The sequence below is a fragment of the Botryllus schlosseri genome, chromosome 8, assembly GCF_051294905.1.
Source record: "Botryllus schlosseri isolate E-star chromosome 8, Bs_hap1, whole genome shotgun sequence".
Lineage (NCBI taxonomy): Eukaryota > Metazoa > Chordata > Ascidiacea > Stolidobranchia > Styelidae > Botryllus > Botryllus schlosseri.
Window position 1 is genome coordinate 17,928,896 of NC_137243.1, and position 21,590 is coordinate 17,950,485.

A 21,590-nucleotide genomic window follows, 5' to 3' on the forward strand; every position below is an offset into this window, starting at 1 on the left:
TCCGAACATATGCAACATACAGTGATTTTTATCGACACTGATTAGTTGATGACTTGAAATTGACTCTTGAATTTAGCTCTGAGTCACGAGTCAATCCATATTTCTGATACGTCAAGTCAAGTCAAGTCATTTTAGCAATTTGACGCAAGTCAAGTCATACGAAAAAGGTGACTCGAGTCGATCATCCCAACACTGAATACCATCGCTGGCCTGCACAATCGCATCTGTATTGTCTTGGTGCTCAAGATATTATCGCTGGCCTACACAATCGCATCTGCGATAGGCCTGATACGAAATATATCATCGCTGGCCTAGCCATAGCGTCTCGGGCCTAGCATGCGTTGGCTCGTATCTCTCGGTGGCTTGGAGACAATATGCCGTTAAGTGTATTCTGATTAGCGATTGTGATTAAAGACTAACATCGCGAAACTGACTGACATCGAATGTTCGGAAACATGCGCGTGCGCAGAAGCGTAATTGATTTCCGCTGATACTGAACTCGGAAAAAAAATCGAGACCCCTCCTCCCATTTTATTTCAACCACCCTCTCTTATTTTTTGGCTGGCCAGTGGCCATGCGCCTGATCACGTGAATTTATCAAGGAGAAATTAGAGCGAGCTATCATGTCGGCATTAATTCCAGTAGGCCTGTATCCGCTGTTCGTCCTTCCAGTACTCCACACCGAAGCAGGAAACGACCTGCCAACCTTTAGACTCTCTACGAAGCGCTGCTTACTATTCAGCCCAATTCTGTGGAAGCAGAAAGAGCATTCAATGCGTGTGGACTCTTTGTTACAAAACTCCGGTCCCGGCAACAGGATGCCACAATTGATTTATTGTGATTTATAAGGAGGGCGTTGCCGAGGCAGTGAACATTACATCGGCGTGATTTTTCTCGTATTCGTTCGTATTGCGCGTTTACGCATAGATATATTTACAGGGTTGAATATCCGCCTTTTCAAAAAAATATTTATGAACGTTTAAAATTTGTTGCTCGAACGTGTCATCGGTCCCCACCCGGTGGGTCCAAAGGCACACGACCATGGGACCTATGAGACATGCGCTCAAAAACTCAAATTTGTTAACTTGTGTTGTCTTGTACTATAAGCTAAGCTACAGCAAGCCAATGAAGAATGTTTCGTCGCGACCTTCAAGAATAAAATAGATTATATCAACCCAGATATGTTGGCATAAAATCATGTTTTGATTTACGCCTAAACTTACAAAATTAATGCCACATACATATTACCCGCAAATCGACATTTTGACTTTCAAATACCTCGTAACATCGATAAAACACCAGATGTAACTATGATTTACAGCCTATATATATGCAGGCGAGTTTCTGTTGTTAAGTGATTAGTTGACCCATCTATTTTGCTTGATTTGGCTATGGTACCATAGGTCCGCCACCCCATAAATATTGTAATTGACTTGAAAATAGTCCACTCGAGGATGGTATTGATTCAAAACATATGTGGCATTATATACTTTGATACAAGAGGGGAGGGGAGGATTCCGGGAGGAATTTCTAAAATATGCCTAAATGTCCGGAATTTTGAAGGGTTGAAGCAGGCTCAAAAGTTTTTTGTAAATCAACATAAACAATATTATTTTCAAGCAGATTTATCCTGTTCAAAATTATTCTTCGCGCCGCGCGCGTGTTAATGCAACGCACAATGATATTAGTATGGGCACCGGGCACCACCCTCGCCAAAAAATACAATCGAAATAAGCATAAATAACCATCATTTACTGAAATAAGTCTGATTCTAATTACAATTATAAGCTAACGGTATATTCCTAGAGTTGGTTAAGGCCGATTGGATTCTGCAGTCACAGACAATGGTTCCAAATCTTGGTGTCGTTCGCCTTTATCTGGGGATCGCGATGATGTTGGCCGTAATCAGCTTCCTAGGCCGTGAATAAGTTTGGGCAAGCTGAATTTTTTTAGTAATCAGCTTATCAAGTTTTGAGCTTTCATTGCCACGGAACATTTTAAAGTGGGAAATGAGGTCGCGACGATAAAAGGTTGGAAATCACCGGATGTGCAACCTGCCGGTGAATTTTGTAGCAGCCTAATATATGCAAAAATCAATATTAATGACATAATTCATACATAAAATTTAACAGCCAAATGCATATAGTAAGTGACCAACAAGTTACATCGACTACCTATTGTAGGCCCAACGTCAGTGCTTTTTTTGGCGGAAGGGGGCAGAAAAATGTTGTTTCGGACTTGATTAAAACACATAAACTGATAGCCGCACTGACCTAACAGTATAGCAGGGCTGTCCAACACAATCTTGACAGGCCAGACACGGCCGCCAGATAATTTCATCCGGCCCGCTGAGGAATCTATTGCAGATCCTAGCAAGTAGCAATCACCAGAGCTCACATTACAGATGGCCCAATTCATGACCTATTTTCCACTCCATTCCTGTATACTGTATAGTGTATACAGGCGATAGGCAATGCTTTGCTAATGTGACGTCATATTGACGGTCAATGTGTTATACCTCATTTTAAAATCCGCTAGTGGGCGCTAAAGACTATCCGGAATTTGCTTCACAAAAATATGGTAACCCTAGACCAGTGGTTCCCAACCTGTGGTACGCGTACCATTCGTGGTACGCGAAGGTCTTCCAGGTGGTACGCGAGTAGATTCTGTTATTTCTTCGACCGAAGGGAGTTATTAGTAAAGGTGGGCTTGAACAAAGATTGTTCACCAATAAACTTCAGGCTTAGCATGGCCTCCTCATACTCGACTCAACTTCTCACGCTATTCCCCAGCTGCTAATTGTCCCTTCTACGTGGGAGTGCAAGCAAGGATTTTGATCTCTGATTACTATCAAGTTGAAGAAACAAAACCGACTTGTTGCGCCCATGCATGACTGACGATGCGCTGTGAGCAAACATTGCCACCCTTCGACCAGCTAGTGCAGTGGTTCTCAAAATTGGGGGGCGCGAAGTTGCGGCAAACTGAAACATTTTTTGACCGCCTTCAGCGCGCACCTATCTTATGTAGGTGGTACGCGAGCACTGCATAAAACCCAGAAATGGTTCGTGGTTGAAAAAAGGTTGGGAACCACTGCCCTAGGTGAGTCTCTGATGACTTCCACAACAAATTTCTGAAACGTTTACAACCAGAAATCAACAGTACAGTATGCGATATTTAGCACTGAAGCAGGTGCGCGAGAAAGTAGCTTGCTAACCAATTTGTGGTTGCTATGCGTTTCTAGTCACGTGATCAAAGTCCTGCAAATGGCCTATTTCCATTTGGCTACAGGCAATTTGACGGTCATTTTTGACCGGCTTGCCGAGCATTAAATTTGATGAACCGCGTATCAATCGAAAGCTGACGCTGTACTGCTTGCGAAAATATAAAATTTATTCCGCTCATGGCCCTGGAACCCCCACAATCAGCCCCAAATTATTTATTGTTGAGGAGATTGGCAGTGTGACGCAAGAATGCTGTCTGCCGAAATGAGAGAGTAGCTCAAGAGCAAGGATGCGACTGCGCGGCAGAGAGTGAGATCAGCTGACGTCGCGGCAATGGCAATGTGCAATCGCGTCGCAGAGAAACGCTGCGCTGTTGATACTTTTTCTATGCGCTTCGGTAGAAGCGAGCACACCTTACCAGCCTTTCCTTGACTTGTAAGGTTAGAACTGAGTCCACAGAATGTATTAGGGCCCTACCAATTTTCGCGCATTATCCTTCAACTTATAGAGATATTCAGGCTACGTCTAAATACTCTATACCAGGGGTCGCCAACACGCGGCCCGCGGGCCGCATGCGGCCCGCGAGGTCACATTTTGCGGCCCGCGACTTAATTTGAGATTTCGGAAAAAAGCTCAGAAAACCATTTTGAAATCCTGAGATTGACTACAGTTTCAGCGTACTGTTGTTGTTTTTGTTTCAAAATAAGCTATTCTGTGTCCAACATCACTATTCGTTACTATAGCTCAAACGGCTTTGGCGATAGCAACAGCATTCCATCGATTGAGAATAATCAGCTGATATAAGCGTGCTGGGCATATTGCCTCGACGTGCAATGGCCCAAGCACTGCCAAGGCCGAGACGCTTAGAAAACGGCATAGGGAAGTGTTTCTCAAACTAGGGGCGTGCCCCTCTTGTGGGGGCGTGAAAGCATCTGAAGGTGGCGCGAAGCTGCGGTCAACCGAAAAAAAATTTCGCGCTGGGCGCGTTTGACATTAAATTCAGCTTTTGTTTATAGTCCGGTATTCATATTATAGAATTCCCTCAACAGTCACGCGATCAAACTATCCATTGGGATTGCCGGCGTTCTGGTTGCATTTTGTGATATGACGATAAGGGGGGAGCGAAATTTTTCAGTATCATAAAGCGGGGCGTGTCTAAAGAAGTTTGAAAACCACTGGCTAGTGACTTAGGGCTTCCCCACAAGATCAATCTTTACGTGGAGATGGTCTTTCAACTAAAGTAACGTATCTCGCTAGCCCCAATATCGATATCTTAGTCGCTGAAAAGCGTTTCCAGGTATAGTGCACAGCTCAGAGTTCAAAATAAAATGAAATTGATGATAATGATTTTCGTTGTATTTGTATTCCTGTATTAAAATATTACTTTTTTTGTGGTCACAATGCCCATCGCCTATGTTAGTTAGCACGGCGTTGTACTGACGTACAGTTTTAAAACGTGGTTGCCTGTTTTATATCGATATTGAAATCATGCGGCCCGCGGCCACTACGAAATTTGAAAAGTGGCCCGCGAACCGTTTTGAGTTGGCGACCCCTGCTCTATACATTGGATATGTCAGATTATTATGATATCGATTGCCTTAGCCCGCTTGTTGCGTAAAGGCCTCTGCACACTGAGCTCGCGAGTCGCGACCCGATAAAACGAGAGAATCGCGCCTGTCTGCCACTGGACCATGCAGACCGGAGTCGCCGGCAACTCGCAACTAGCGTTGGGACCTCGGGAAATCCCGATCCCGGGATCGCGGGTTCCCGGAATTTGAAGCAATCCCGATCCCGGGATTGGTCCCGATGAAATCCCGGGATTTGTGAACAGCATCTACCAAGGCTTATGCAGCGCCATATCTCTTATTTTGGTGATAAAGCAGTGTCACAAACTCGGCTGATTGTCTAGAACAGTGGCCTCAAGCACGCGGCCCGCAAGAACTGTTTTTGCGGCCCACGTCGGCGTTTTGATTTTTCAAGCATTCGACAATATTAAACTCGAAAATTTCAGATTTCGGATTTGAGAACTTGAAATTTCATTCTGAAACCACTCCAAAAACCTGAATCGCTATCACACATCAAACGATCCCTAGCTGCTAAATTATAATGCGACAGCTTTTACGATGACACGATGCATTTGTCGTCTCGCATGGTTTCTAACTGTCTATATAACTCCCTATGTCGCCAAATTATGCCAAGCACAACAATATTTTAAAAAGATATTGAAAAATATATTTCTTTTTCGTGGCAACCGTGAATATTACAATAGTGTATTACATTTTCACAATGTGTATGGAATGCCAATCTGCAAGGTCCGACAAAAAAGGCGTACTGGGAAATACATATTATACCCCTATTTGATGCTGCTGCCCGCCGCGTCATCAAAAACTACGAAATTGGCCCACGAGCGAATTGGAGTTTGGGACCCCTGATCTAAACGATGATACTCTTGAGTCTTGATGCTCTTATGTTTTGCGTCAATTCAATATCACAAGGACTAAATGTTATTTGTGTAACTTGTATGTGTATTTTACGACTTTTCTAATCCCGGGATTGAGGAGCGATAATCCCGGGAAATCCCAATCCCGGGATTTCAAATTTGATCCCGAAGTCCCAACCCTACCCGCAACATGCCGTCTGCGACAGGGTTGCGCAACGCCGCGACAAAGTTGAAAATTTTCAACTTTGTCGCGAGTTGCGAGCGACTGGTCACTGGTCAGCAGTTACTGATCGTTAGCTCTATGTCACCGCAATAGTTTGTCCGGGTATTGCGTGTTTTGGCATCTATAATTGTTTCCTCTTTGAGTTTAGACTGCTTTGAGGCAATTTTAGAACTTGAAGCTAAACTGCAAGAACGCATTCTACTGTAAGCAGTAAGCAGTACCTACCGGTACTTGGTAATTATCAAAGACAAACCAGTACCGGCAGTACCGATACCGCGAAACTCTCAGTATGTCTACAGGTGGATTTAATAGATATATACCTTGTCTGATTCATTTTAACCTGTTCAGTGTACATTGGTTTGAAACTGGGTAAGCAGGTACATATAATCGTGGTATGTCATTGGTTCACTGATGCATAGGCGCCGACTTTTATTTTTGCATGGGGTGGCGGCAGGCGCGTAGCCAGGGGGGTGTAGAGACCCCCTCTTTTTGAAACACAAAATCCGTCCTTTTGAAATGACCATTATGACGCTAATATTTAGTTTCAATTCCACAAGTCGTATTATTAGTGTTACGCGGGCCGCGTCCAATTAGCGAGATTCGTATCACGACGATTGCACTCGGTATTTGTCGCTGGACTGAGCACTGAGCAGTAACGCGGCGCGACAATTCTAGAACAAGAAAGACAGACAAGAATTATGATTACAAACACGCGCAGTCAATCAGTAATTATCCCTTACCGCCAACACAGTGGGTTTTTACTTAGTATTGAGTAGCTCGCGTCGCGACAATTGGTTGCTATTTAAAACATCGATTTCGACTGCATTGTTGCATGTCCCGATTTACGTTCGCAAAGCATAATTGGATTAATATTAAGGGCACTGGAATAAATTCCAACTAGCAGGCACACAAAATTAAACACAGTTCAACTTCTCCCTCCGAGAATATTTATCACAAAAATGATTCACAAAATACTTCAAACGCAGCTTGCAGCCCGCCTCAATGCAAATAATGCACCTCAATTTGTAGAAGGTGAACGTATATTTGGTCGTCAAATCGCGATAGTGTTTCGAATCTACGTTTCTAAAGATCAGGTCGAATTTGTACATCTAATAAGGATCGTTAGATTGCTGAAATCAGCCTCAGTAGGCCTACGCTGTGCGAAATACGTAGTAGTGATCAATTTTATTGGACTGTAAAATCGGCCGGCAAGATTGCGCTGATAACGAAATAGCAGACATGCCGCAAACCTGCAATAATTACAATTACTGAGAGTCATACCTGAATACCCAGATTCGGCAATGGCAACGAGCACAATTTGTTCAGACTCGGGCATAAGTTTTAATCAAAAAGATACATAGACACAAACAATATTACAGTCAGAGATTGTTACTGTTTGGAGAAAGTGTATCTGCCAACGGTAGCGAGCCTACATGCGGACGCGCTAAATCAAACCACCGCCGGTAGTGCACTTGAGATATCGATGACCCATTTCGCATACAAATGATTCTCGCTGATTTGCAGTACGCATCATCGATAATACGAATTAGTGAATTGGCATTTCAAAAGGACGGTATTTCTAGTTATAAATGAGAAACTACCTGGCTACGCACCTGGGGTTTTAATGCCGACAACGCGCTGGTTAATATCAGCCCGGGACCTACGGCCTGCGTAGGCTCCGATCAGCCAGTCGAATTTGATCGTAAAATGGTGCGCTTTTAATTATCCACGTGTTATACAGTAAGAGCAATATGGGCGCATGCCGCGACCTTACATATCGCTAAGGTTTGGAATTCGATCCGCGATATGATTGCACTAGCTCGACAGGGTCCGTCCAGCAATGAAGTTTATCATCATCATCATCATCATTGGTTTATTAGCAATTTTATCAGTTCAATACACCACAAAAAATGCGATACAATGAAGAGAAAGGAAGATGTCGAAGCGACTAGGAGTTGTCTATGGAATCGGACACCCACCTTGGCCTAGGCGATGTAAAGAGGCGGCATGCACACTGAATGAAAGTAAAGAAGATAGTATAGAAAAAGAAAGCGACAGGAAATAGGGCGGCATGTCATGGGAAGCGAGATCGATAGGTCAGTCGTGGTCCGGTAATCTTGAGGATGGACTGTATTTATTTAGTAGTAATTGCTTGTATTTCGACTTGAATGTGGACATGCTCGTCGACTGTCGGATGGCCGGCGGGATACTGTTCCACACAGCAGGTCCGGCATATTTGATAGAGCGATGATCTTTTCGGTCGATCATATGATATTTGGACGACGTGGACGCGCGTGTGTTGTACTTGTGCGCTTTTGATTCAGAGGTAAAGAAGTCATTGAAATATTCGGGGCAACGACCGCAGTGAAACTGATACATAAACTTGGCGATTTCTAGTTTCCGCATATCTTCTATGTTTAGGACGCCGAATCTCTTCAGCAGCGACTTATTGGAACATAGAAGGTTCCCGTTAGAACTAATCGAATAAATTCAGAATTTGCGCCACCGAGAAGCTCGTGTTGCATCAATATTTGATAACGTCATTCAACGCCGTTAACTGCACAATGCGCGTTATTAATAACAAATCAAATACTGACAAGTGACACCTAGGGAATACGAGTGTATGAAGCAGACAAGAATTAGTAGCCTACAGATGATAGCAAACGAGAAAGCGCGCATCTAATCAGTAATTATTCAACTAGCGTACAGCAAAATGGGGTTCCAACTTGGAACTTCCAAGTCCGACATCGCGACGATTGTTTTCTCATTGTAACGAGGTTTGAGCTGCATTGTTGCATTTTCCGATAAAACTTGGCTTGGAAAAGCTTTGTTAAAGTGATGATCATGCGTACTTTGCGCCGGAATGACTTTCAATTCGCAGGCATACACATTACACATACACAACGTCCTATTTCGCGCTCCAAGCCTCCAATTAAAGAGACTATCACGGAACTACGAGAATTATTTTGTAAACGAATATGGGCGCAAATACAATTTAATTAAGAGATGAGAACGTGAATTTGCTCCTCTGGTCGAGATAGAAGATGGTGTTTCTCAGCGCCAGCGTGTCGAAATCGACGTCGTAAACGAGGTTGCTTCGATTGTCTGCATGATTAATCACCAGTTCGTCGTCGCAGACGAAGTTACGTATTCAAATATTCGCGCGCGTATCTGTTAATGCTAAATAGTAGGCATTTACGCGCTATCACGGACTCGCTAATTGACAGCGCTGATGATTTGAAATCGCAGACGGCAGGCGTTTATTCTAATTGTAAGGGGTGGCCGCCACCCCATAAATGTATCATGGGGTGGCTGCGCCACCCCGTAACTCGGCGCCTATGCACTGATGTATATTTCAGATACCGGTACATCTCGGTACACGACGTCTGAAAACTTTTTTGTTGACTAGGTAGCAGCAGTGTAATTCTTGATGTTAGAATTCGTCTATTCTCCTCTTTATCAGACTTCGGTACGAAATGCAGTGGCTAATATTATAGAAGTCAGAAATGGACTATGCATCATTATGGAGAATGAATCAACCTGACCCACGGATCGATTTAAATGCTTGATACCCGAGGGCGAATCGAAGATTGAAAAAGAATCCCAGAGTTATATTTGAATATTGTTTAGACTCAATTCATTTACAATAAAATTATAATGCATTTGAATGTTGTTCTCTATCATATCGAGAAATTAATGTATGAGTGCTTGACAGTTGATGCAGTCACTGAGGCAATAGAATACAGAAAGGCTTGGTGTGTGTAAAATAGTAGGCTACAGCTAGAACTCCAGAAATTTGGATCGGCAACCGGAAATAGCGCGTTCAACTGGGTCACCCAGATTATGCGTTTTCATCATTGAAATATGATATTGGTTCGTTAATAGAAAAGTGTGTGCATATAAGACGTCATCTTATTCATTGACAAACCCATGTATACCCATCGAAATATTCATTATGCGATCTATCGGCAGCTGTGCAATGTGTATCCATTTCGATACTTCGGGCAGAACGCGCAAGAGCTGTAGTTGCCGCTTGTGGGCACTGCCGGGACCAGCGTGCATTGCTTCGCGACTTACGACTCGCAACGCGCAACTCGCGATGTTGCGTCGCGAGGTCAGTGTGCAGCGGGCTTAAGGCTCCAGAGACACGTCGTGCTGCTGATAGGCCTACTTTCTATAGGCGCTTCGCTAAAAGCGAACACACATTACCAGCGTTTCCTACAGAGGTGGTCAAAGTAGTCATCGTCGCTACTCAAGTAGAAGTAGAAGTACCGCCGAAATTTCTACTCAAGTAGAAGTAGGATTGGTGGTTCACATGTAAGTAAGTATTCTACGCCTATTTCTGCCTAAAAAACTGAAAACTGTCAAGTAGAAGTAGAAGTAGTCTAAAATCATAACTACTTAAAAAGTAGTATTATTAGGCAAAATCTACTTCAAGTACTTCAAAAAGTAGAAGTACTTCGTTTCTGACCACCTCTGGTTTCCTAGACTTGTAACTATATACAACCTGGGGCGCGGGAGTATTTTTTATGTTAATACAACTCAACGAATACCCATCGGCCTGCTTACTACATTTTAAAGATTCTCTCCGTTATTGTGTATACAAGAATATACTTCTCTTAGTTACCAATTTCTCGTGAATTCCGAACCACATTGACGTGTGTTAACTTCTGGTGTTAGGTGATAATATCATTTTCATGTCTGATAATGCCACTTGTCAAGGTGATACAAACGTAAGCTCAAACTACTTCAATGTAAATTCATTCAATTAGCTTGTGTTTATTATGAAATTACTTGGTTTATGCTGTTGAAGAGTTTCGCTATTAAAAAACGCTGCAACATGATTGAGTTAATCAAACACAGCGCAAATAATTACAAATCTACTTCAGTAGGTATTCTTTTATGATATACGAAGGAGAATGACACGAATATCTTGTAATCTCTAGAAATTCATTTAATTATCGTGTGTTAATTATGGAGTCACTTGGCTCATGCTGTAAATTACACTGCAACATGAAAAGTTATTATATTTAATCCCATAAGTTAGAGCTAAATTTGTAGTCGTTGGAAAGTTAAGATTCAGTAGGCCTACTTGATTATCAAATTAGATTTACTTGAGTAAACGTGAGGAGTTATAAGTTATTCTACTGAAGTTTCTACGGGGTGAGGTCTTGTTAAAAACCACTAACTTGATTATTTCGGAATAGAATAGACGATCAACTTCATTCGTCAAGCGACATAAGACCCCTCATTGGTTGTTCAAAAAAAACTTTTTTTCCCCAATCTCACTCGCCTGATGACTAAATCGTCAAGTTGTCTAAGAAAACGATGCACACCAAATTTGACTCAATTCCAACCAGTAGAGGCCGTGCAATCTTGAATTGAAATTTTTAATTTATCATTAACACTAGAACGATCAAGCGGCTTTTTTGACGCATTTTCATTTTTGAAGAGCTGGCATTCAGTCAAATCTTACGCTGTTCGGCTGAAACTTCTTGACTTTTATTTATTTTATGTAGACCACCTTACCTATGATTTTCATCACGCATCTAGTACAAATAAAAAAGTTATACACAGAACTACCTAGAACTACCGAGTGGCTTTTTTGACGCATTACACTTTTTCTACCTTCAGGCATCGCAGTTTCATATTCCTGAAAGTGGTTATGCATCTGATAAACGCAGAAAAGCCGTTTGTAACAACAGAACTTTGTTAATAGTGACTTGGTCTAACTGAGATAGCAACAACATCCCTTGTAATAGAAGGCCCTGGATCTTCCTCGTTCCGAGTCGCCAAAGCTCTGTAATATTATATTTCTGAAGCTCAGCGTGTTATAGGACATGACATTTGTAATGTACCATTGGACCAAGCCGCCATCTGTATTGTCCATACTAATATACTAGGGTTGTATAAGGGCAAAGGGCCTTTGCTCCGGTCTATGAGATGGATCTTCGGGGGGAAGAGTGAGCTGAATCTAGTAAATTGAATGCATATGAGGACTGAGGGCATTGGTGCATTATGTTTAGTCAGGCCCTCTCGAGGAACAGGTTTATGGAAGTCATGAGCTTTCTATTGACATAAGGAGTAAAAAAAGGTGTGGACTCGATAAAGATAATATTGTTTTCGTTTATTACATGGTCAAAATGCCAGCAAATAATTGGGGTAAAATGTCAGATGGTGGGCGCTGCTGCTACCAAGTATCTGTACAAGGGCGTCTCATATTTAGGCAAGGATAGGACAGGACACCTCTTCTCCATAATCTATACATTTGCCAAGCATAGTGATGTGAAGAGTCTGATGTAATCCATCTTGAAGCAATGTTACGTGAATGTGGCTGTATACGATTGGAGAAGCAAACGAAGTCCCAGTTGACACAATTGTCAAAAGTTGCTTGAAGCCACCCAGGACCAGAAGGAGCACAGGCAGCTTCATGTAGCCAGACTTTTCAAAGCTATCATCTTGTTGATAAGCGTAACGGCGAGATGCCAGTGTAGAGATCGAAGTTGTACACATATATATTGAGTTCACTCCAACCGGAGGTAAATGTTTCCTTCAGAAACAACAGAAACAAGAAACCAGTAACGCGTAAATGTTGTAACGAAACAAAACCAGGGGGATATTATTGGCCAGGTTGCAAGGCAGTATTCTATGAGGGTACCAACAAGCCGACGATGGTCTGTGCATGTTTTCTTAGAATGTGAATGATCTTCTACTTGCCAAAATGCTGATACTATAAAAATATGCAAATCGAGGATTAGTTGCGAGATTGCATTATGCAAATCTTATCTGATAAGCTTTATGATATGTCAGCAATAACCAAGAATGATGATGTGGCTAAAGCGGATCTGGAACCTACTCCAAATTTTTATAGTACGTGCTCAAATACCAAATGCGCACCAGAACAACACTTATATGTTACACCTAAAAACGGCGATTTGTTATAAAAGTGTTGCACTAAGGTGTATGTAAAATATTGCAAGTAGCTGTGAGCGCAATAAACAATGGGTTCTGATGCCGTTTGTTAAGATTTGTGCTGATTTTTTGCTCCGGTGAATGCATTTACTCGAAGAAAATTCAACATGCGTCAAAAAAGCCACAAGGTAGTTCTAGGTAGTTTGAAGTTCCGGTAGTTCTAGTGTTAAAAATTAAAAAAAAAATTTCAAATTTTTCTTTTCACCCCATGAAATTGTTGAGCCGTCTTCAAAGACGATGCAAAACAAATTTGAGTCAATTCCGACTTGTAGAAGCGCAGTTATTCGAGTTTTTCATTGATAATTTTCGGATTATCCCTGATCCGGGGATTATCAACGAAAAACTCAAATAATTCCGCTTCTACAAGTCGGAATTGACTCAAATTTGTTTTGTATCGTCCTTGAAGACTTCTCAACAATTTCATGGGGCTGACAGAAAAATTTAAAAAATTTTTTTTTAAAATTTTTAATAATAAATTAAAAATTTAAATTCAAGATTGCACGGCCTCTACTGGTTGGAATTGAGTCAAATTTGGTGTGCATCGTTTTCTTAGACAACCTGACGATTTAGTCAATAGGCGAGTGAGATTTGGGAAAAAAAGTTTTTTTGAACAACCCTACCCCTCATACCCAGCAAACACAAAACCGTAAAAGGATCATCCGGGATCATCTCGATTAGGTTCTGATTTTCTAAGTGTCGAGGGAATGTCTAAAATACGTAGTAGGATGGTCTTGTGGTTATATTCAATCAGAATAAATTCATACTCGGTGTTGTTCCATCTCATGCATTAGACTTCGTTATATCCGGTAGTTAACCTAATAATGCAAATTTTCTATCTCTCGCGGGTACGACTAAAATACGTAGAAAGGATGACTTTGTCGGTACATTCAATCACGATGAATTCTATCCGGTTTTGTTCGATCTCATGCGGTAGCTTCGTTCTATCCATTAGAAAACAATGTTCTCCCTTCGTTTTATTGCGTGAGGATGTCACCGGTGTTGTATATTCGTGTTGTTGCTCTAAGGTCGAATAGTTTTGTTTTCCTCTGATATATATGATCTTCATTATATATATAATCGCTCTTTCGGTAATCTCGCATGTTCAACGAGAATGGTTAATAGTTTTATTCAGAGAATAACTAAATAAAAGTGATATGTTGTCAAGCGGTGCGCATCTCGTATTCCCAATGTTGTCTCCAGCGGAGACAATTGAAGCGTAGCCATTTTGTCTCCTTGGCTACCTAGTCGTCTGAAATTTTACCTGGGCGCTTATGGGTTTACGCATTGTACCTTCATAAAACGGACTAATAATCAGGTACTGTTAGTTATCAGCCGTCCATCTTTTGATATTGCGTTTATACTAAACCATTTATTCCTATAACTTACAGATTATAACATCGGGAATTCTGGGAATAGATTAAGAAGTACGATAGAAACAGGAGATAACTCAGATGGCAGAACAGCAGTTAGCTATAGAAATAAGATTCACAACTCTGAACTAATATCACTGATCACTGGGTGATCCTTTCAAATTTTTCATCCATATGCATTTTCACATCCATGTACAGGTGATTCCAAGATAATGTCGAGGGGGGGGGATCAGTCGGTCAGGTGTGCTGTGCTTATAAGCTTATGGCTGTACAAAACGTTTGAAGGCAGTATCGAGTTTGTGAGGAGTTATAGCGAGGATGAGGAAATGCAGTGTAAGCGGCGATATCCACTTACTTTTTATCTGTGAAATTTTAGCATTTATAAGGGAAAAAATTTTTCATCTAACACTTGCTTGAAGCCAGCTTGACACTTTGAAAAATTTTCTATTTACAGATAGATGAACAGACGATTGTATTATGCATTAGTTTGCAGCTGAAGGAATGCTTAAGAACACCTGATTATTACTATGGTATGTGTTCAGTTTCCCTTGGAAGTAATGATGCTCTAAAGAACAAATGGATTAGAGGCATCAAGAGAGAAAATTGGAAGCCCTCAAAATATTAAAGGATCTGCTCCAAAGTCCAAAGAATGGAAAGAGCTCTGAAACAATGGAATGAGCAAGAAAGAGCCGCGGAATAGAGACTAACACCGAAAGGAACTGTGACATCGAGCAGACGAGCACTAGGCCAAGGCGGATGCCAGTTTGAGAAACTGCAACTGGTCGTTCGGCATCCTCCTATCTGTGTGTGTCTTGTTCAGATGAAAATATAATCTGACGATTTTTGATTTATTTTCACCAGCGGCCTGACTTTTCCGTGTTTAGTAGCAATTTGGTCGAAAAGCTGTCACGGACCCAATGAAATCGTCTCGAGACCCTCACTTAAATAGGGGGTGGAATTTCTACGGAAATCATTTATGTATAATTATTAGGGCATTTTTTTTTTGACATGTCAAAATTGTAGCGTTAGGTCAAAATTTGTCAAAATTTTCCATCAAGTCAAAATTTTTTCGACGTCTGCATTTCGTTTGTATCGTAGATTTTGCACTGTCGGTGTACTTATCATTTGATATTTTACAGCTTGTAGCCTATTTTATAGGCCTACCGTTGTAAACGGCTAATTGTCTGCTCATTGTGAATCGTAAACGGTCAAATAAAACAAATAGGTAGACATGGTGTTATGGTCAACGTACCGCAATATCCTAACTGAAGAAAGACTTCTTGGACATTGCATCATTCTTACATTAAGAAGCGCACGATGAAAAATTGTGATGTAGACAACATTGTCAGAATAAAACAACACGGTGAGTCACCAGCAGTGTACGCACAACTTGAGTGTTGTCAGCCAACAACTGCTGCTGTTAAACGTCTTTGACAAGCTTCTTAGTAAGGACATGCACTTTCTACCCAAGAATGTAGGGAAGTATCTCTCGTTGTACTACAACATCTTTTAATTATTTCTACCATAATACATATTGTAACCACTGGAATTCTTCATAGGGCCAGATTTCGTTAAAATATTGTTTTTTTCATGTAAAAAGTTGCCTGTTTCTAAGCCAAAAACGGTTTTTTCAGGCCAAACTGCGTCGTTAGGACAGTCAGTTCCAGCCGGAAATGAAGATTGAGTGGTACAATTTTAACATTATGTGGGAAAACACCTAGTTAGCATCACTGCTACTCAAGACTGCTTCACGTTGAGTTTGATGTAGTCAGAAGCTAATCGTTGAAATATTCGCGTCGGAATGTCGTTGCAATGCAGTATCCCTTGAAGTTACACACGAGTCTTCGCCGTTTTAGATCCATCTATGGATACGGAAGTCGCAGATGCAATCCATGGCGTCATTCAAGGCTGACATACCTATTAGAAAGGGTATACTATAGTTCATTAATATGGTCTGTGTTAGTTTTGTGATAAAACATACTTATTCCAGACGAAAACCCCTCGAAAAGCGTAAAAACACGGAAAATCCCAGTAGTTCACCATAAGCACCAGTGCGCAAGTAGGTAGCCAGAGCTGTTTTTCAATTTTCTCCGCCGTCACGGTAAGTTGCGCACTCCAGTGTTTATATAGCTCAGTGTATGTTGTACGTTTAGGAATATGATTATCGATGCGTGACTTCTAGAATATTTCGGCGATTCAAATTTTACGTCATCGCGCCATACAAAGATTTGACGCGCAACAGGTCGCAGCCAGGCATAGTTCGCTCTTTCTGTATGGTAAATGCCGTAAATATATAGGAATTGTGACTGACTGAGGTAGCGGGTTAAAGGTATATATGCAGTAGCATATAGCTTATGGGGTATTTCGAATTGCCTGTAGTATATGACGCCTAGAGCTGTTTGACTTTCTGCAAAACAGGTGTAGACAACTATAGAAAAGTTTCAGCTTTTCCAGGTTAGAATTAGAGCTAAACCGTTTTTCCGAATTAGATTACAATTATATTGCTGGCATTTCGCTCTAATTTAGTGAAATTAGACCACTATAATTCGCTTCAAACATCTGAATTACCGGTAACTATACCTACGGTATATCATAATATTTATGCTTGAATTTTCTAGGTATATAAGTCATATAGGGCCGTATGCACCAACATTGAACACGTTCAAGTCTGATCGTCTGTTCGCTCGAACATAACTCAAACTAAACATCAGTTCAAAATATCTCGCGATGCACCATCAATATTTAAACGCCGTTCAGACGAACTGATGATCATTGAGACGAGCTGACGTTCAGTAAATAGATGCTCAATTCGTACCCTGAAAAGCTACTCAAGGTCGACCGAATAGTAAACAAAGCAAGGTTTTTGTGGAACTCAGGTCACTCAGCGGTCGCTAGCGCGTTATCTATTTCAATGATGATAACATTCATGAGTTTCCGGCGGTAGTTTTGAACATCATTTAGTCAAAAGCGCTTACCAGCATCAACGTGATGCCCTTGTCAAGTGCCAAACATTTCCATAACTTACGATGCGACCAGAAGCCAGCAGTTGAAAGGCTTGTATAATGTATACCTGAACGGTTCCTTGAAAAGTTTTAAAGCCTTAATGATGCACTCTTGTTAGAATAAGTTGTGTAACTTTGCACAAGGATCAATTTCTTGTTACCAATGAATTTGATCCTTTCATTACCATTGCAAGCAAAACCACCTCGATAGTGACAGTGTTCGCTGACATCAACCTCTCCGCCCCTTCCCTACTGAATGATTATGCTGGCGATGAAACTATAATCAAACTCAAATATACTTGCTTCACTTCTGTTGAGACCTAGTTAGGTACGAAGGCAGTCAGAGACCGTCTTGTCCCTAACCCAACCAACGCTATGAGGCTGTTGGTGAGCCCCAATTCCTGATAAACTCATTTACTTGCAAAATATATTTTGAAAACGAAACACTGTGACAAAGAAATCAAGCAAAGTATATCCTATCCAATACTTCAGCTTTCACCATTCAGCGACCTAAAATAGATAATAAACATGTATGGATTGTTAACACGTGGGCCTGAGGAATCGTACTTCATCTTCAAATCAAGATATCGCATCTTCTTTGCAAAGTATGCTGCCTTTCTCTCGTCATTAATTTGCAAAAATCTTTTTTTTACTTCATAATACGAAGTTTTGGCAGCCTCTTCCCGCCTGGCAATCGTCAATAATTCGCCACGCGTTTTTGACTTTCCACCTCCCTCTGAAATGCAAGGGAAAATTGAGTTTACCAAAATTCTATATCGCTTATACATAGATAGGTGGTATTGAACATCTCCAATAAGCTTTGCATTAGCATTCAGACAGTTTTATGAGAACATGGCGGATTATTTGAGCATTGCTGAATTATTAGACGATAACGATGCAGTTGAAAGACCACTGGTTGATTACAGTGACCACTTCAGAGGATTCGAGGACGAGAAATTTCGAAAGCGGTTCCGGCTCACCAAAAGTCAAGCAATTAATTTATTAGAAATATTGAATGATGATTTGTCATTCAGCAGCCACAGAAATCATCCGATACCCCCACACATCAGGCTTCTAACTGCCATGAGGTTTTTCGCAACAGGAGACTTCCAAATAACTGATGGCGATTTGATGGAGATCCATCAAACCTCTGTTTGCCGTATTGTCAAGGAAGTATCCAGGGCAATAGCTTCAAAGAAATCGCAATTTATGCACTTCCCTTCAACAAGACAGGAGCTGCAACAACAAAAAAATGCCTTCTTTTCAGAGCATGGCTTTCCGAATGTGATCGGGTTAATTGACGGCACACATATTAAAATTATATCTCCAGGAGGTGAAAATGCCGAGGTATACAGGAATAGAAAAGGGGTATTCTCCATCAATGTTATGTTGACTTGCAATTCTGAAATGAAATTCACCTCTATTTCCTGTCGGTGGCCAGGCTCCTGTCACGACAGCCGAATCTATCGGAATTCGTTACTGAGTCAGAATATCAAAGGGGTGGATGGACTGTTACTAGGAGATGCGGGGTATCCATGCCTACCAGAGTTGATGACGCCTATACCAAACCCGCAGGGGGTAGGAGAACAGAGATATAATAATGCTCATCGATTGACAAGATCAAAAATAGAGCGCAGCTTCGGGGTGTTGAAAAGGCGATTTCCATGTGTTTCTACAACACTCAGAACTAAATTGGAGAATAGTCTAACCATCATAGTTGCCGTTGCGTGTCTGCACAACTACCTTATCACAGAAGCAGATATTGAGCCTGAAATGGATGTATTCAGCGATGACACACCAGATATCTACAATGGGGCCGTAAGCATGAGAGGACACAGCGTGCGATCTCAAATAGTTCGAGAGTATTTTCAGTGAGCCTTACTTGTTTTTTGCACAACGGCAGCTTTGACTCCATGTTCTCTGTTCTTGGCATCTTTGAAAAAAAATACATTCAAGATGGGAGAAAATCAATAGAGTGTTTACACTACGACGTTGTCAACAGTTTTGTTCGTACTCAGGCATAAGCAGGCTAGGCTAATACTAAATCAATTCCAATTTAAGTGAAAGATAAATGACTTTAAGGAAAAGTAATCACAAGATAAAAGACTTGGCTAATCTCAGAAAATATATTTATCCTACTCAGCCCAGATCTGGTTACTGTGTCACAACATTGGTACGGTACCTGATTGATTCATTGCTGTTGAAGGACAGTACTCTTCAAGATCAATCACCTCTTGTTGAGTACTGGTTCCGGCACCTAAATGAGGAATAAAAATTTTGAATTATTAAGTTTAAAAATAAAAATAACCAGATGTCTTTCACCAGTAGAATTCATCGCAAAATGAATTGCTTGTATTGCATCGCGGCTATCATCTTTAAAATTATGTAATATTATTAATTACAGAGAGAACAGTATTGTAGCAGCTAATATATATCGTTTGCTACCTCTCTGAGTTTCATCCAACAATGAATCATCATCAAAAGGATTGTTGAGTGCTGCAATTTGACTGTACACCAGAGCTGAAACACAAGTGATCATAAGTTTCCTAATGCTGCTATTACACAATGTACACTTATGGGCATTTCATGCAGTGTGCACGACTAGAACAGTAAGAGCACAACCGATACCAGATTTCTGAGTCGATATCAACAAAACCGATAACTATAGGCTAACTGACTTGTATATTGCAACAAATTAAACATTCATATTCGCAGTTGTCAGTTGTAAATCTTTGAGTGAATAAACTGCGATTATGGATTTTTAGTTTGTTGCAATACAGTTAATACACGATATGTATGTCTGCAGGTCTTACCATGAACCTTCTCATTTGTTGGAGTATCTGGTTCCGGGGGCGGTCCACCTCCTGTTTTTAGTACCTCAAACCTTTGTACTCTGTACTTATCCTTGGCGCGATTTTGCATATTGTGCCAAGCAGCCTTTAATTGCTTCGTATTTCTTTTTTCGGAAGCCTCCGAGTTGAACTCCTCGCAAACTATTTCCCAGTGCTTATTCTTGGCGATGTTTGATTGCGTTTTGGAATCTTTATTCAAAAGCACAGCTCTATGTTTTTCCACCAGTTTATAAAGTGTCTCTTTATCAATCTCACTAAAATTTTTCGTTCGAGCTGAATCCGTCATTTTTCTAACAAAACAAAACTATGCATTAATATTTGAGGCATAATCCCTACAACTTCTGCTGCAACTCCTGAATCGACAACCTACGCCATTAGCAAGCAAATCAACTTTTCGGTTCTATCTTTCAAACAGGCCCATCATACTAAATTCTGCACTATAGTACTTAATATCAAACTCAAAACAGTTACATATAAGAGGATTCAGAAAATCATCACATAACGCGACCAGCATGATGCCGCTTAGTGCTTTTCATTTGGCCAATATGGAATTGGTGTCTCGTGCACATGAAGAATTCTACCGACTGCACACAGATGTGACACTGAAAACCGTCTTGGCACAACAAATATATTACGGTACGCTAAACGTGCCGGGATTCCAATCCGGTCATTTGAGCTATGACAATGTACTGTAATATCGGCAGTACTGTTGTAGCTTCAATGATGGTGAGATATTTCAAACTTTATAGGGAAGAAGCCTCATCAATTGCAACCTAAAGGCTGATTCGAAAACTGTACACAAGACGACAGACTTGGTCATAATTTTCATTTATTTGTGACTCGGAAGTCTTGATCTCGAAACTTCAGTGTAACTTCATTACCGTGCCATGAGGCAGTCATATGGATTTCCTGATTTACCGCTACTCGCTAATACCGGTATACCGATCCGCTAACAGTAAACTGTAAGCCATTCAGCCTTGCATTGGTGAAACTCTACTTCTGGGTTAGGATATACATAAAATATATTCCTACAGCTTAGAAAGTCTGCTAATTCACGGAAATATAGAAAACTTGCGCACCTAAGTCTTCAACATGAACCAATTTACAGTCAACTAGTCGCGAGAAACAGGAGACCACGATCCGCGATGACCAAGCCAAAGCACTGAACTACGTTTAAACAACCTCGAGAGGTTGTTTACTTTTCGATCAAATTCGGCGCCAGTGAACACTAGATCATTGACGTTTCGGTGATGGTGCTTTGGAAATATCTCCTGAACCCCTGTTTGAGCTCCAGTTTGGGTTCAAAACACGTTGGTGCATACGGCCCATAGATACATTCCTGTAGAACACTGATTCATGATTTTATAAAAGTTGGTGCAAGAATGGACATTTTCAACTTGATGTTGATTAATCGAGCAAAATTTGATATTTGAGTGCAATTATACCTCGAATCCAGTGACAAGATTATTAATCGTTGAAACCAAACGCAGCTTGATTATGTTGGCCCAGA

The 21,590-nt window shown here is 41.0% G+C and overlaps 1 protein-coding gene and 1 long non-coding RNA gene across 2 annotated transcripts; one reads left to right on the top strand and one right to left on the bottom strand.

Moving 5' to 3' along the window:
* Positions 1–14,022: 14,022 nt before the first annotated feature.
* LOC145444029 (uncharacterized) lies at positions 14,023–16,335 on the top strand. The gene is made up of 2 exons (XR_013916590.1): positions 14,023–16,155; positions 16,217–16,335. It is a non-coding gene; the product is annotated as an uncharacterized LOC145444029 (long non-coding RNA).
* A 1,117-nt stretch (positions 16,336–17,452) lies between these two features.
* On the bottom strand, positions 17,453–21,401 carry LOC145444028 (uncharacterized). Its single transcript, XM_080321930.1, has 6 exons — positions 20,042–21,401; positions 19,674–19,748; positions 19,551–19,601; positions 19,411–19,485; positions 19,111–19,161; positions 17,453–17,964 (listed from the first exon to the last, which is right to left on the bottom strand). Exons 1-6 carry the CDS (start codon positions 20,364–20,366, stop codon positions 17,717–17,719), a joined length of 825 nt encoding a protein of 274 aa, XP_080178056.1. The 5' UTR covers positions 20,367–21,401; the 3' UTR covers positions 17,453–17,716.
* Positions 21,402–21,590: the final 189 nt, after the last annotated feature.